Raw genomic sequence first — 16600 nt, forward strand, 5'->3', positions numbered from 1 at the left:
ATGTTCTCAGAGGGCCGAGAAGACGTGAACGACGAAAAGCCAAGTTTGGTCCAATGTGAAAAATGTTTTGCTCTCACTTTTCTTCGATTGCAGGGTCGTGGTAGATAGAATGGATAGAACGATCAATAACGAATAATACCTGCAACTTATGCTCAATTTGCCCAAAATAATCGGTCACTAACGCCGGGATTTGTGGGAAAACCAAAATTGGCTGTCGCGCCCGCGCTTACACATCGTAGTTTCTGCGCGAATTTTCGGCCAAAACAATGCGCTGTGCGAAGTTTTGGCCCAGAAAAGATGCCACAGCCACATCCATTTCCAAGGCGATCCTTTTCTGACTTTCTCTTGTTTCCTAAACTTAAATTACTGCTTCGTGGTCAATTACTTTTGTAGTAGACAAACATCGAAGATGACTCCGAACGTACTAGTTTCAGTTGATAGAAATTCGCTGAGGCATCGATGCCATTTTGGATCACAATCCAACCGTCGGCATCATATTCATGATCGCACAGCAATGTTATCAGCTCTTTGAATGGCTTCTCATATGCACCCATTACATTTAGATTACAAGTCGTCAATTTAATATGAATGTTATTTGTTATCTGTTATCTACTTATTGATTTGATCTATTTGCGTAATTTTATTGATATTATTATTATTATTAATAGAGCGTACAAAGCTATTTTAAGCACCAACTTAAAGTGTTGCACTCAAGTTTACGCTGTTAAGTTGAGCTGTTCTGCTACAATGCGTCCACGTTTCTTCTTCCTTCCACGTCCTTACGTCCACATACGACAAACCTTGATGGCATGTCTGCCAAGCAATTCAAAGCCAAACTTCCATCATTCTTTCGGCACGTACCTTATACGCAAGCTTTAAATAAAGAAACATACATCAGCATACAGACATATAAAACATACATCAGCCAGGTTTCGCTAGACACGTACCGTTATCCGTCAATATTTTTTGAAATATATTTTACGTTTGATCTTATCATCATTTTTGCAGATTTAAGGGCGTAATGATATCCACGAAAAGTTTGCCACACCATTCCCTTAGCAAATTCTGTGGTTTCGCCCTTTAAATACTGTCCATTAAGGTTGCTGTGGGAAAATAAAATACATTAAAATACATCTTCAGGTAGCAGTGTTTGGCAAGAAACTCACCTCTTGTGACAGTTATTATACCACCAAGCGCCAGTATATTCTACCGCACAATTTTTCTCCCAAACGTCATTGTCTGCATCGAAAGAGGAAAACTTCATTCCTTTCAAGTCACTTAATGAGTCGCCAGCTGTCCCAGCATAACCAGCAATTTTGGTTAATTCATACATTTGACTTTCACCGCCGATCTCAAAGAGATCGTACCTTGCATATGTACTATTGCCGTCAAAGTCTTCGAGCAACATCACCAGCTCATGGGGTTTAGCGGTGGTCAGTTGATGGATTCGATCAAGACCCAACCAAAATTCACCCTCAAGTTGTCCAAACCCAGTTTTGTACTCCTTCCAGTTGCGATAGAAGTTTGTTGAGCCATCGAAACGATGTTGGATCACAACCCACCCTCCGGAATCATATTCTTGATCGCACAGCACTGTCATCGGCTCCTTGAACGGTGTCTCTGGTTGAATACTGTACACACCCGATGCTCGAAATGGTAGCATGGCACAGGAAGTATACTTGCTCGCACGTGCAACACTTGACAAACTTGCATTAACCCCACGCAGTAACATGAAATGTCCGAATTGTTGTCTCGTTACAAGCATTTGCTGTCCTGCGAGAACTTCTCGCACATCTCGTTGTAGTGCGGTTAAATTTTGGGCGATAAACTTTCCATTAAAAGCGAGGTAGTTGGTTGTATCACCGTTTTGCTGCACGACCCATGTCATCTTCTCAACGGATTTAGACAGATTTTCTATGGCGCTAGTCAGAGCAATGATCTTATCCTCTAATTGAAGATCCTTTTCAATCATATGATACTCAAGCGATTGTAACTTTGTTGTAACCATTTCGAAAAGAAACCCTTGCTGAGATTCATGCTGTGTTGGCAAATTGGATACACTGGTTCCACATTCATTACCGAATGCAACGAAGGCAATGATAGCAAACAAGTATTTCATTCTAACGTTCTGATCTCACTAACTGCTTGAAGCTACTGGTCATGATTTCGGGAACAGCGTATCATATGTATGCGAAAATGTTCTTATCAATTTCTCTGAAAAACCCATGCACGATTGGAAGCTATTTAGACGGAAACGAGAAGCATATGAATAACGCCAAACTTTAACTGTGATAGTTAGAATCGGGGCTGTAGAAGACTAAGACACTGTCAAAAAAAGTGAATCGTAAGAAAGCACTTTTTAGTTGCTGATAAAATAACCAATTGAGAGTTTTTTTTTCTTTTTACATTGCATTCCATAAGTTAGTAAGCTAGAATAATCTTTGCAATCACACTATTGAATGGCGTAACCACAAAGCACGAAGAAAAAATAAACAAAACGAATTTTTATGCGATGAATGAAAAATAATCTTTCAATTTGTATTAACAAAAAACTCATAAAACTGGCATAAAAGAAAACAGAAACTTTGTCACAAAAAACCGTTACACTTTCCGTTGAGCCACTGGTCTGATCATCATTTTCGATGATTTTAAAGAATACAAATATCCTCGGAACGAATACCACACCATTCCCGTAGCATATTCTTTTGTCTCCCCCCGTAAATATCGGCCGTTGAGGTTGCTGGAATAGTAAAACAATGAACCTTTTTGTTTTTAAAGGCTTGAGATAAAAACATATTTTTTACTATGTACCTTCTATGACAAGACCAATACCACCAAGCGCCACAGTATGTTACAGCACAACTACCCTCTACCCAAGTATCGTTGTCCGAGTCAAGAGTAGAAAATTTCATTCCAGCAACACTATCCAAAGAGTCCCCGGCAGTTCCAGAATATCCAGTAATGTTGTTCAAAGCGTACAGTTCACTTTCGCCACCGATCTCAAAGCGACTGTACTTTGCGTATGTCTTATTACCATCAAAGTCTTCGAGCAATATGACGAGTTCGTGTGGCTTAGAGGTCGTCAGCTGATGGATTCGATCAAGACCCAACCAAAACTCGCCTTCAAGTTGGCCGAATCCGTTCTGGTACTCCTTCCAGTTGCGATAAAAGTTCGTTGAGCCATTGAAACGATGTTGGATCACAATCCAGCCTCCGGAATCATATTCTTGATCGCAAAGCACTGTCATCGGCTCCTTGAATGGCTTCTCCGGTTCGATACGATACACTCCAGAGACATTCGACGGTACTTGGCGACATGACTCATAGCTCCTTCTACGGCTATTGTTCGTGAGACTATCCAAAACAAGTCTTTGACTCGCTAGTAAAGATTGCTGCCCGGCTATTAATTCTTTAATATCTCGTTGTACTAAAGTGATATTGTGCTCCATCAATTTTGTTTTGTAATTTATTTGGTTAATTGTTTCGCCATTTAACTGCGCAAGCCAAGATAATGTTTCCACCGATTTTACCAAACCGCCAACAGTGTTGGTTAGAGCACTAAACTTTCTATCACTTTCCTTACATTCATCACACAATATTGGCACGTTATTCAAAGTCACAAGAAAAAGTACGACAGCAATCTTAGACATGATGGCATCAATTATTTTAAAAACACTAGACTGAAACGAACTTGACTGCCTGCTTTTATATATGAAGGTAGCTAGAACGTGTATTGCAGTGTTAAAGCGCTATCAGATAACAAATCAAGTACATCAGAAGTTTGTATATTAGCTAAACCCTTCAACGTCGACATGATAGGCAACGAGCTGTATGAGTAACAACCGAATTCAATGAGCAAAGCAAAACAAAAACAGCAAACAATTGTTTCTCAGAAAAAATTATCAGAAACAAGACCACAAACTGTTTTTTCCTCTCAGAAGAACGGACCGGTCTTTATTTATAGTAAGAATTGTTTATTTGTGAAAAAGTACAGTTCGGTATCTCCTTTGATATCATAAAAGCATCTTCATATGTGTATGTGTGTGAAGCATATTCATGAATATTAAGAATATTCTGATCCCAGAGGTAAAGATATCAAAAGCATCTACTGGTAGGCCTTCGGGTCCGCTATCCAACAAACGCCACACTTACGATAATAATCAAAGTTTAGAGCACTAGAGTATGTTGATTAGTGTGAAATATTAGAGAGAAACGCTGCTTACCACATTGATAAGAGCATTAGCAGCAAAGGAACAGTACATGATTGCAGTATAATTTAAAGAACGTATACTGCTTTTTCTAGAAGACGAATTTATTTCTTATTCAATACTTTCGTTGAGTTACTCCCCTATGAGTATTTATTGTGCACATTTTTATCAACCTAGGTGCCTCATATCTTTGGAATTTAAAAGTGCGCACCGTTTGCCAACGTTTCTTTGGTCTCAACATCAATTTTGTAGACTTCATCAAACATAATAAAATTCGTGGGATGTACGACGGTTTAAAATGATATCGTTCCGCACTCGCACACATGCTTATCATTACGCAAAAACATCTATCTAAAAATATCCAAAACTATGTACAGAAATACTTGTTATGCTCTTTTTTAGCACTCTGATACAAACGTTTTTTTGCATTCTTATAGGTATAGAACAAATCTCTAAAGTTCCGTCAAGTCTCTTAATTACATGTTTGTTTATTTGCTCACGAGCAAAAATATGTTAACAGATTTACCCAAAGACTTTTCCGGCAGAACTCTTATGGTATGCTTATTAAACAAACATATTGTTACCCATTTGCCCAGATCGGATTTAATTTACTACTCCTTTGGCATCGTGAGTGACAAGGAATTTATTTCTTTGAAAACAACGATCTGATGTTTCAATCGCGGAGTGTTTTGTACAAACATCGTTAAACATTATTAATAATTCGACTATTTTCATAACACATTGGTCTTATCATCATCTTCGAAGATTTTAAAGAATAATGATATCCTCGGAACGAATCCCACACCATTCCCGTAGCATATTCTTTTGTCTCCCCCCGTAGATATCGGCCGTTGAGGTTGCTGGAATAGTAAAACAATAAACGTTTTTGTTTTAAAAGGCTTAAGATAAAAACATATTCTTTTACTATGTACCTTCTATGACAAGCCGAATACCACCAAGCGCCGTTGTATGTTACAGCACAACTACTCTGCCAAGTATCGTTGTCCGAGTCAAGAGTAGAAAATTTCATTCCAGCAACACTATCCAAAGAGTCCCCGGCAGTTCCAGAATATCCAGTAATGTTGTTTATAGCGTACAGTTCACTTTCGCCACCGATCTCAAAGCGGCTGTACTTTGCGTATGTCTTATTACCATCAAAGTCTTCGAGCAATATGACGAGTTCGTGTGGCTTAGAGGTCGTCAGCTGATGGATTCGATCAAGACCCAACCAAAACTCGCCTTCAAGTTGGCCGAACCCGTTCTGGTACTCCTTCCAGTTGCGATAAAAGTTCGTTGAGCCATTGAAACGATGTTGGATCACAATCCAGCCTCCGGAATCATATTCTTGATCGCAAAGCACTGTCATCGGCTCCTTGAATGGCTTCTCTGGCTGAATCATATGTAGTCCAGAAGCATTACTTGGCACATATTTGCAGTCGCTATAAACAGGTGTTTTGTCGGGTTTCGCTAAATTGGTTACGATAGTAATCAAGTTGGACGTATTTTCTTTGGATTGTTCCTTTTCTTCAAATATATTTTGCTGCAGAGATTGCATCTTTGCCATAAGTATCTCAAACAAAAACCCATTCTGTGACCAGTTAGAAGATAGTGAACCTTCTTGAACCGAGTTGGTAAACAAAGGAAAAAGCACTAAACTAATTGTTAGAAAAAGTACCGTTTTCAACATGATTATGGTTCATAAGGCACTCAACGACTGATCGTGTAGTGTGTTTGTCGATAGATTTTATATGCTCACATACATAAGAAGCTAACTTACTTTATTACGGCTGAGTCTTTGTGAAAACAAAGCTAAGATGCTACAGTTCTTCGCAACGTTCCGATAAAAGTCCAAAAGTGCTCGCCAAATTGCTTATCGTCACGTCGACGTCTCTCGCTATCAAAGGATTCTCTCTGCTATACTGAGCGTTTAAGCGAACGATGATTCGTTTAGCAGCAAAAAAATTCTTGTGGGAAGAATGTGCAAACAATAATGAAACTTGTCTTCATAACTCGTTTCTGTAAAATATGATTTGCGTTACTAATGATAAAGTAAAATTGACAGTAAATAATTGTACAACATATTCAACTTACTTACTTTTCTTACTTGTATTAAGTTCTCACTATTACTAGACTACAAATGCATATTAATCTATTTATTTGAAATATTTTTGGAGTCACATTTCAAATGCTCAAGTAAGTCTAGAAATACTGAGTCTTCGTACATTTTTATTGAACCGCTAAGTGTATGAAGATTAATGAAGATTTTTGAAAATAATAATGCTCTCGAAACATATACACCATTCCTGTAGCACATTCGTTTGTCTCTCCCCGTATAATAGAGTCCGTTGAGATTCTCCTTATCACGCTACGACAACTACTACGGTTAGGTTCGTTAGTCAGCCAACTCGCTATCTCGGCCGTTGTTGCGTCGCTTTTGATGCAATTCCGTCATCTCAAACGAAGCCTACCACACCCTATCTGTCCCACTAAACGGCCTAAGAAGACCTTGCGGACTGGTTCGATCATGCTCATAACATGACTAGCCCACCGAAGTCTGGCAGGCTACATGATTTCACCAGCTTGTTCGATTCTTATATAGGCCTGAGCTACACCGGAGATCCTTCGAGCTGTAATGTCATCAGCATAGGCCACGATCTGGCTGGACTTGAAGTAGATGGTCGCTGAAATGGTCCGGAGTACCGAAAGGGCTCCAGCGCTATGTTGAAAATGAGACAGGCTTGGCCGTCCCCTTAGCGAAATCACGCGAAAGCGAAAAGGAATTTGAGGGGAAGTAATTAGGGAACTGCCCCCGCTGATAGAGTAGTCGGTAACGCTCTGCGCTGTCAGCGCAGCTGGCCAGGGTTCGAATCCCGGGACGAGTTGCGACTCAACCTGCCATGGTTTCGATTCCCGATACTGGCGTTGACAGAAGGGAGTTGGCGCGGGGCAAACAACCCCGCCCGTAAAAACGAACTTATAACGGATATAGCACATAGCACCAGGAATAATTGACATTAACATTGTCTCTGGTCTGGTGCAGGCCAAGACCGCACAGCGGTTGTAGTGCCGAAGAAGAAGAAGAAGAATTTAGGGAGCTTGCCATCATCTTGGAACGTTGATCATGATCGTGATCATTCTGGTCTGGTAAGTTTGACCGGTATCTAAAAATAAATCATAGTCTCACACAGTTTATTCTGGGTATGTCATCATATACTTAGCCCTTCGGAATCTTTCCTGATAGTTGCCAACTATCTCTCAACTGTTTTGTAGCACGTGGCACAGATCTGTGCGTTCTTATCGATAAAGAACAAATATCTAATGTGCCGTTCAAGTATATGATTGCATTGTAGTTAATTTGCTTATTACCGAAGACATTTTTAGAGGTCTTTAATTAAAAAGGCTTTTCCGGTGGAACTCTCTGAAATATTTTGATAATCGATTAATTAGTAAACGTACAAGTAATAGACAGGTACAAGAATTAAATTAACTTGTATTAAGTCATGAAACATAATAAATGATCATATATATCGCTTAATTTTAGTTAATAGATTCCGATGATAAATCAACTGCTTAGTTAAACTTTAATTTTGCACAGGTGTTATCAAACTAATCAAAACCTTATTCAGAATATTTTTTCTATATCCACTCTCGTCGTTTACGATTGTTTACGACTTAAAAAAAAACTCAATCTCAGATATACAATATAATATAAGCTTAACATTTTTACTAGGCAAACGATTCGGCGTAAACTCTCTTTCAATGTTAATGTTTTCGTTTTCCGCAGAATAATAACAATCGATGTTTAGGGACTAGTCTTGGCTCTATATGATTAATAAAAATATCTTACTAAAACTTAATAACAAAAACGTCGTTAAAAAAATATTCATCTTCTCCCCTTGCAATGATCGCTTTACTTGAAGCGCAATCGCTCGACAACCCTAATGGTGAATGGAGGCAGGAACTTTTTATACTTTTGATCACATCGCGTAGCGAATGTATTTTCGATAGAAGATAACCAAAGAAAATACAAAGAGCATCAAAACACGACAAAGTATGAATGTTTGGATGTGCAATAGTTGCTGACTGAAAATTAGAACTTGAATTGACTTAACGAGCTGAAAATTAAATTAAATTGCTGTTCACAAGTTAAGTTCGCTACGAACAGACATTATTTGAGCAGAAAAAACTTTATTTAACTCTCTATTTACTCTTGAAGTTTGAATATATTACTAGTATCGAAGTAAGCATGGGATATTTTAGAATAGGCCAAACAGGGTATGCAACTTATTTAGAAAAAAAATCAAAAACCTAAATTTAACTCAAGCGACCTGCATCATGTTGTTGTTATCTTATTGCAGAGACTTCAAGCACAGCGATTCATTCGTCTTTTAGAAGCATTAACATGATTGGTTAGTGACGTAGCGTTAAGGTAAAGCAACGTAAGTCGTAGTTCGAATTTAAACATTATACCAGCTGGCCCAAGTTATCGTTTTCGTTGTACCAGTTGACTGAACTCTTGCATCTAGCTTTATAAACTGGTGGTGGTTGACAACGCAGCAGCGCAGAAGGCACGCTCGTTTCCTGTCATTGAGTGAAGGTTCTTTTTCAGCACATTTGTCCACGAGGTAGGTCGCATCATAAAATATCTCAGATAAATTTGCGAAAACACGGCGTTGAATATGTAATATCACTGTTCTGTCTCGCAACCAACGACAAACCGTGCGGTTAATGATTCCGTTTTATAATATGTGGTTTCTTTTTCAGGTTAGTATTTGCGATTTATACAGCACACCGCCGGCTATGTACCGCTACCACGTTCCGCCAGCGGAGCCCAGTGGATTAGACCGATGATGTGACTTCTGATCAAAAATGTTTGATTTCGTTGCTAGGGTCTATCCTCAATCGTAAGCAATCATGGGCGCGTACAGATACGTACAGGAACTGTACCGTAAGAAGCAGAGCGATGTGATGCGCTACTTGCTGCGAATCCGCGTTTGGCAGTATCGCCAAATGACCCGATTCCACCGTGCGCCGCGTCCGTCGCGACCGGACAAGGCACGCCGCCTGGGATACAAGGCTAAACAAGGCTTTGCCATTTTCCGCATCCGTGTTCGTCGCGGTGGCCGCAAGCGCCCTGTGCCCAAGGGTTGCACGTATGGCAAACCGAAAAGCCACGGTGTTAACCAGCTCAAGCCGTACAGATGTCTTCAGTCCGTTGCAGAGGTGAGTGAAGTGTTGGAAGGTAGCATCCGAAAGGAACATTCATTGAAATTTTAAATGTTGATAACTTACACGATTCACACGATGATCGCATCTCGCATCAAATGACTCGTTACTTCCTTGGATGTCTGAAAACAAATTTCTAACCTCTTAAAGCACATGTTCGTGAAGGACCGTTGCCCAGTTCAACTACTAACACTGCCTACTTTCGTTTATACCTCTTAAGGAGCGTGTTGGTCGTCGCGTCGGTGGTCTTCGCGTACTGAACTCATACTGGGTTGCCCAGGATGCCGCTCACAAGTACTACGAGGTCATCATGGTCGACACGGCCCATAAAGCAATCCGCCGCGATCCTAAGGTTAACTGGATTTGCAAGGCAGTACACAAGCACCGTGAGCTTCGTGGTCTTACGTCGGCTGGAAAGAGTTCGCGTGGTTTGGGCAAGGGCTACCGCTATGCCCAAACCATCGGTGGATCACGTCGCGCTTGCTGGCGTCGTCGCAACCGCCTTCAGCTTCGTCGTTATCGTCGTTAAGTGAAACGGCGATCCTTTGTATGGCTGCTTGAGAGATGCTCTACTGCACCGATATTGTAACACGACCATACAATAAATACTTTGATAAAACGCAAATCGCTCTGGTTGAATAACAAAAGGAAAGAATTTTAGTTCCCAATTTATATAAAATTGTAGGCACACAAATTGGCAATCCAAGTTAATAAGCTCTGCGTGAAAGATCCATTCTACGTAATTATACGAAAAATGTGTACCAAGAGAGAGCGCAATCATCTTCATCGATGACTACCGCTTTGCTACTAAACGCCTCCTATACGTACTGTCTATCGGTGAAGTCCTATATGTATTCTCAAGTACTTCTTAATTCATAAATATCTAAATCTTACAAATGTTTTTACAAAACATTTTCTTACATTGTCATTGGAAATCATAATATTTTAAAATTTTGTACTCAGAGTTCATGACATAGTGATCACTTTCGTGTTAATCTGCGTGATGTGTAACTCATTCCCCTTAGGACTGAACTATCCCTTTGATGAACATTAAGGACACCAACCCCACAAAATTTCTACTGTTAGCAATTGTGCGCATGGTCTGTGGATGCTGCTCCAGCCTGGGGAAGTGTTATAGTGAACGGCACACGATTCTGAAAATCGGGTGACATCGGGGGAAAATTGCAACGAAGTCGTACGATGCTATCTTGGCCCAAAATAGAAGCCAGGAGCGAAGTATAGACCAAATGCTAAAAGCTATCGGTATAAGAGTTTAGTCGTGTCTCGTCCTGGATGTGTGACAAATGTGCAAATATTTCGTTTGCGATCCGACTTTTCCGCGCTCGTTTGACTAACATAGAAATACGGTTTGCTTTTGTTATTAGTAGCTCTCTGCGATTTAGTCCAACGTAATCTTTTTGCGGTAGAAAATTTATTTCATACCACAAGTAAAGCTTCGTAATTGCGGTGCAATGAAAGGAACCAAATTGGTATAACATGATATCTTTCATTTGATATGTTGATTTGAATAATTCTTCATCTTCGCACCATAAAAATTACATTCAAGCGTAACAAAGATCTGGACATGCTTACTTAACTCAGCTAACAAATGAATACTGAAGAACCAGTAGATTGGTTTATGCTTGGTAGTGTAGGTAACAATTCAGAGATACCTATTTCAAGCAATAGCAGATGCGTTTCAAGTCTATTAGCACAAAACGAGCAATTCAATGCACAATATTCTTCTCGTGACTTATGTATTCAAATAAAACAATATATAAGAAGCTTAAGTTGTTTGTTCGCACACACCTAGGTAATTCCTTGCCGATTCGTTTTAATTCTAGTGTATGGTTAGAAGAAGTGTGTAATACACTAATCGAGTAGAATTGAGATTTCAGCAGAAACGAGAAACCCAACTTGCCAGCAATCAACAAACCCGTCGACGGCAGAACTACTGCTGACCCGGTAGAAATATCAGGTGCAAAGTGAAACGTGCATTTTCAAGGCTCGTTTACTTCTAATGAAACCTCACCTGCTACAGCGGTAATGTGCATAATCCGGATGAGCTGGTGGTGATAGCAGGAAACAATACCCAACAGCACCGCCCCGTAGAGAAAGGCTCCCTCGTGCTTTCTCTATGCTTTCTTTTTCGCTTTTGGAATCTAACGATTTTATTGCCAGTAGCCGTGCATTTCGATGCAGTTTTCGTTTCGCTCGACCACTAGATTCAACACGAAAAATACCATGGTCGGCAACCGGAGGAAGTTAAAGGATCCTCCCATGATGTCTGTGCTGTGTAAAACGAAATAATTTAATTAAAGTCAAATCGCTGCACTTTAATTAAATGCAAACAAGGCTGTGATTGCGTCGCAGATACCATCGATGCAGCAGCAAAGAGATCAACGATATGAAGAAATCCTTCCCAGGATGCAGAGCAAAATGTCGAAATGGAACGTCTCGCTGTGGACCATGGCGGCGTAATGTCAAATTATGTATTATCCAGCATTTTGCTTGCAGAAACGCAAAGGGAAATATTTCCAACTAAAGTCGATAAGATTTGATAATTGGAACTCCAATCGCGCCACATTTTTTCAGTTTATCATGCAAATCTTAACTTTTTTACAGTTTTTCAACGGCTAGCATTCGGAAAATGCAACAACAGTCTGCAAACGAGTGTGAAAGAAGTAAAGTCTAATGCCTAGTACGCCAACTCATTGAACTGTAATGACCGCGAGAAGTAAAATATTCCCAGATGGTGTCGAAGAAAAATCGTTTTTCGATGGCTGGTGGTGACGTTGATGAGGATAAAATCATTTCTCCTGCTGCCGAGTGTTGTTCATGGTAAGCTCAAAGCCCCTCTCGGTATATTCCTACTTCCTAAAATAGTCAAGGTTTTGGCCTATCCGTGGCCTGACGAAAACAAATGAGTCAACTAATGTGCTATCATTAATCATTACAAACCGGTCAATTATGCTTCGTGTGATGATTGTGAACGCTGGCAAGGATCAATAAACATAAATAGGGTGTCGAAAGCCGTCGCGCTCAAAGTTTATTGATACAGTTCCAAAGTTTGGCAAAGAGTTACTTGAGAGGAGGTCGTACCGCTTCGCATCGCTTGGGAACTCCTTTTAAGCTGTAAAATTTACCCAGCAAGATGTTCTTCTTCTTCTTCTGTGGACCTCTGCCGTGACAACCGCCGAGCGGTCTTGTTACAATACAATGTTCATCTCTGTTGCTTGCTGTAACATTGTGTTCGTGTTTAGTAAACCGAACGCAACCCAGCTGCGTGACAAAGACGAGCGTTAGTGACTACTCTACCAATGGAAGGGCAGCAAGATGTTAGTAAAACTAATAAAAGAACATGCGCCTTTTCAAGTTTGTCCAGGAAAAGTTATTCGATATTAATCTAACAAATTAAACACCACATCGCCACCGTTTCTAAGAAGAATCAAATAATAATATCATAATGAATTATTGTATATTATGAAATTACAGTTAAGTTGCGTATGCCGAAACCCGACCCGGGCGTGAATCAGTACGGTTTTTTAAATAAAAATTAATCAACGAACAAAATAAGGGAGTTTCACTAGCCCATGACGACCTAAAAACTCTGTCTTCGCAAAGTGAAACACGAAGCTTAAGCAAATGAACAAGCCCTAACACCGGGCTCTAGATTCCCAGCTCCCAGATCCAGCGGATGCGGCTTTGAAGTCACAGAACCTTAAGGGCAATTAATTAAACAAGTACTCTATCGCGTTACGCTGGTGTCCTTTTCCCCGCAGGATAAAAGGACACCACTGTCCATTGTTCGGAGCGGTGTTAGAGGACATAAAGATGCCACCATTTTGATCCATTGTGACGGTCGCCTGTATATGGAAGGACAGTTTTTTTTATCTTCCTTGGCTAGGTTTTCTTAAAACATGCCATTTTGACTGACATTCAAGTAAGATGATTAAAAACAATTTTCATTAAAAGGAACTCGCTCCTAAGAAAGAAGTCTTCAAGCCTTCACTGCCCATATAGAAACCCAGCTTTTGCCCTTTGAGCATTAAGCATTGCGCAAGCGGTTTTAAACCTATTGTTTCGATGTTCCCACTCACTAATTGTAATATTTCGTAAAAACATTCCACGCAAGACCGTTATATGCAGTAGAGAATCATACAACATTCTAGACCGACCGGCATCGTACAAATGAGCAGCAAACGATAAATCAAATTAATTGATAAAAATTTACGTTTAAGATCATCTAATTGACTGTGTTTGCTAGGAACGAAGCGATAATGACCAAGGTGACAGGCACCGTAACGTAAACGCCTCTGTAGAAGGTCCACCGAACCGCAGAGCAGCCTTTAGAGTAGTGATTGCCTCATTTATTATCTCTAGTCGCACACGGCAGAAGCAACAGTTATGGAAACGCGCACATTTTATGCGCCATTATTGATGATATTAACCAACTTGGCAAGGTTAACATAATGAAGTATAAAAGAAAATCATAATTTGGCGCAGGAAAAGTTACTAAATAAATACGATATAAAATAAAAAATATTGATAAGTTTGCAACAGGTTAATACTGGTTTATCGCTTTCAACATATTGTTTTGCAGAACTATTACAATATGCATTTAACATGTATATGTATGTAAAAATTAAATTTCTCACGTTGTGTTACATACTTTTCGCCGTAAGCAATTCCGGGGACACACGAATCATTTTTTTCATGACTGAACCACGGCGATGGACATTTCACACGGGCTGCGCGGCGCAGCCTATTATAGGCATAATTTGCTGTCGGCCATGGTGCGAGCAAGATTTGCCGGCAAAGTGCAATCTTGCATTTTATCATGAATTAATTAGTTTCGTACCGGGCAGTGCTGTGAGGCCGATGGCGATGACGATTGGTGCCGGCGCACCGAAGCGCATGTTCCCGACGGACCAGCGTTCCTATGCCCGATTTCAGGCGAAGCAGTCTCATTAGCAGCTGGCTGTGGGGTTGAAACATTAGAGCGGTGTGCAACAATTTAGCTATTTTGTAGCAAAAAGGCTCCGATCCCTCCACCGGAATCCTAGGCCTTTTGCTCCGGTACGGCGCATTCCGATATAAATAGGCATTTATATTCAAGCTCAAAGATTGCAGTCGTTCGCCGAAAATTAATGGCAAGGATCAGAGAGCCGAGCACGCTCGCAGAGTGGCTCAGGAGATGGCTTCCCGGGCCGCATGGTGAACATCCACGTCCCCGGAGTGACCATGAATCCTACGCAATCGTTGGCCATGGCCAAGCTCGCACTGCGTGAAAGTTTGAACAGCATTGCGATGTTTATGGAGGCGTACGCCGAAGTCATTTCCATCATCGCTGATCTGCTTTTAATTATATCTCTCCAACTACTGAGGGATTCGGGCAAGCTCAGCGGGAACAACGGACATTTTGTCAGAGATTTCGCCTTCACATACCCAGCCTTCCCGCTCGGTTCGCTTCAACATCTACGTAGGAATACATTCTGCATCGCACCCGGTCCTGGATTCCCGGGGAATTTTCGAAATAACGTGCCGTTTCGACAATGCATCGTTCGCATCGACAATCTGTTAGAAGGGTGCACAACAAAATTACGGCTGCAATCAAGCTTCGGAAATCCGTCGAGGAAAGTTGTCTCAATTTGATTTTAATGTTCTTAACGGTTTGGACGCAGCAGCGCGGGCATGACTCTAAAGCACAGCTAGAAGCGTGTTGCATTATTTCGTACCAAAATTGCAACACTTTCTGATTTAGCTTTTTTAAAAAAACTGTAAAACAAGTTCTTCTGAACCACTTCCATCGCATCGAGCTTTGCACGGAAGCAAAATTATTGGCCCGGATTTTTCCGTCCGTCCTTTCCGTGCGAATCAATCAAGTTTCTCCTCCTCCGGATTGTATTGAGTTCCCAATCATCACGAATCAACGTAAATTAATCGCTTATCAACGGTCAATCAATAGAATACCTTTACCCGTCGTCGGACTCTAAAAAGCAATTGAATTCAGCTCCTGCTCCGGATTCCTTCCGGGAAAATCGTCCACGCGTCGACACATCACGGACACAGAAAGGAACTGTCCGACAGTCAGGCTAAGCTCGGAGTTACTGGAAAAGGTTTTCAAGACGAACCCCCCGTATTCCTTGCCTACCTCCCTTGAGGGCCTCCGATGATAGTCGAATTGGTGACAGGAACCAGATAAAACCCGACGGGTAGCAGCTGCTGCTGCCGTTATCACTCGAAAGTGTCATGCACGGCTCAAACTTCCGGTGGGCATCGTTCGGCTCCATCAGACCCTGCTTATCCGGTTTTGTGATGAGCTGCAGATGAACGGAACGATTACGGCGAAATTGTCGGAATAAATTCGGCCGCAAGGAAAGCAATATCAAGGAATAACTAGTTGGCACCTTCAATCCGCAGACCGAAACAAAAGGTCCAGTTTGTTCCAGTTTATGTGAACGTTATTTTTGAATATTTAATATTTTTATTTGAAATATAGAGAACGTTGAATTGAAGCAGTAAAGACATTTTATATCAGATTTGTCACAACAAGACATGGATGACTAAAATATTGTTCACGTTTTCGACAGTCATATCTATATTTTGAACATTACAAAATATTCTGATGCTCTTCATGTCGTCCTATGTTTAGTAATTGAAAGCCCGCGAAAATCATTTCCATAACATTCCAGCTAATGATAGCGTCAAAAGTATATACACTCTAAGCACCATAAAGAAAATAGGGAAGTGAAATTTGAACAAATAAGAAATGTACGGTCCTTACATCGAACCGCAGTTCCATAACCATAGGAGGCAAAAGCACATCAAACGACATTTTCTTTAGTGCTTTTCAGCACCAAACGCCCCGAAGTATTTGATATGACGGAGCAAACCAACCTCCGCGAGGCACTGGTAAACGGCAGCCGCAGTGCCGCGACAGTAAAAGACGTAAGGGTTTCTAGTGAGCTACAAATATTTGAATATTATGATGCCGGGGCAAAATAAATCAAAACATTTGCAGATTTATGGTACCCACGCAGGCAGCATCACAAGGGACAGAGAGAAACTTGCCCGGAAGAACGTACTAGTCAGCTTTCTATTGAGAATTGGAACTGAATAGTATTGAAATCCAGTGGGATTTCAAAAGCGAACGTTTTCGGGTT

The 16600-nt window shown here is 40.7% G+C and overlaps 4 protein-coding genes across 4 annotated transcripts; 1 reads left to right on the plus strand and 3 right to left on the minus strand.

Moving 5' to 3' along the window:
• Positions 1-731: 731 nt before the first annotated feature.
• Positions 732-2162, minus strand: LOC131215460 (ficolin-2-like). The gene is made up of 4 exons (XM_058209850.1): positions 2139-2162; positions 1167-2038; positions 948-1103; positions 732-873 (listed from the first exon to the last, which is right to left on the minus strand). The coding sequence occupies exons 1-3, from the start codon at positions 2160-2162 to the stop codon at positions 950-952; spliced, it is 1050 nt and encodes a 349-aa protein (XP_058065833.1). The 3' UTR covers positions 732-873; positions 948-949.
• A 325-nt stretch (positions 2163-2487) lies between these two features.
• Positions 2488-3661, minus strand: LOC131205489 (ficolin-2-like). The gene is made up of 2 exons (XM_058197602.1): positions 2812-3661; positions 2488-2740 (listed from the first exon to the last, which is right to left on the minus strand). The coding sequence occupies exons 1-2, from the start codon at positions 3648-3650 to the stop codon at positions 2602-2604; spliced, it is 978 nt and encodes a 325-aa protein (XP_058053585.1). The 5' UTR covers positions 3651-3661; the 3' UTR covers positions 2488-2601.
• A 1250-nt stretch (positions 3662-4911) lies between these two features.
• Positions 4912-5895, minus strand: LOC131215461 (ficolin-2-like). The gene is made up of 3 exons (XM_058209851.1): positions 5723-5895; positions 5141-5659; positions 4912-5068 (listed from the first exon to the last, which is right to left on the minus strand). The coding sequence occupies exons 1-3, from the start codon at positions 5893-5895 to the stop codon at positions 4912-4914; spliced, it is 849 nt and encodes a 282-aa protein (XP_058065834.1).
• A 2895-nt stretch (positions 5896-8790) lies between these two features.
• LOC131206659 (large ribosomal subunit protein eL15) lies at positions 8791-10070 on the plus strand. Its single transcript, XM_058199317.1, has 3 exons — positions 8791-8833; positions 9098-9431; positions 9655-10070. Exons 2-3 carry the CDS (start codon positions 9123-9125, stop codon positions 9961-9963), a joined length of 618 nt encoding a protein of 205 aa, XP_058055300.1. The 5' UTR covers positions 8791-8833; positions 9098-9122; the 3' UTR covers positions 9964-10070.
• Positions 10071-16600: the final 6530 nt, after the last annotated feature.

Source organism: Anopheles bellator, chromosome 1 (genome assembly GCF_943735745.2).
Source record: "Anopheles bellator chromosome 1, idAnoBellAS_SP24_06.2, whole genome shotgun sequence".
NCBI lineage: Eukaryota > Metazoa > Arthropoda > Insecta > Diptera > Culicidae > Anopheles > Anopheles bellator.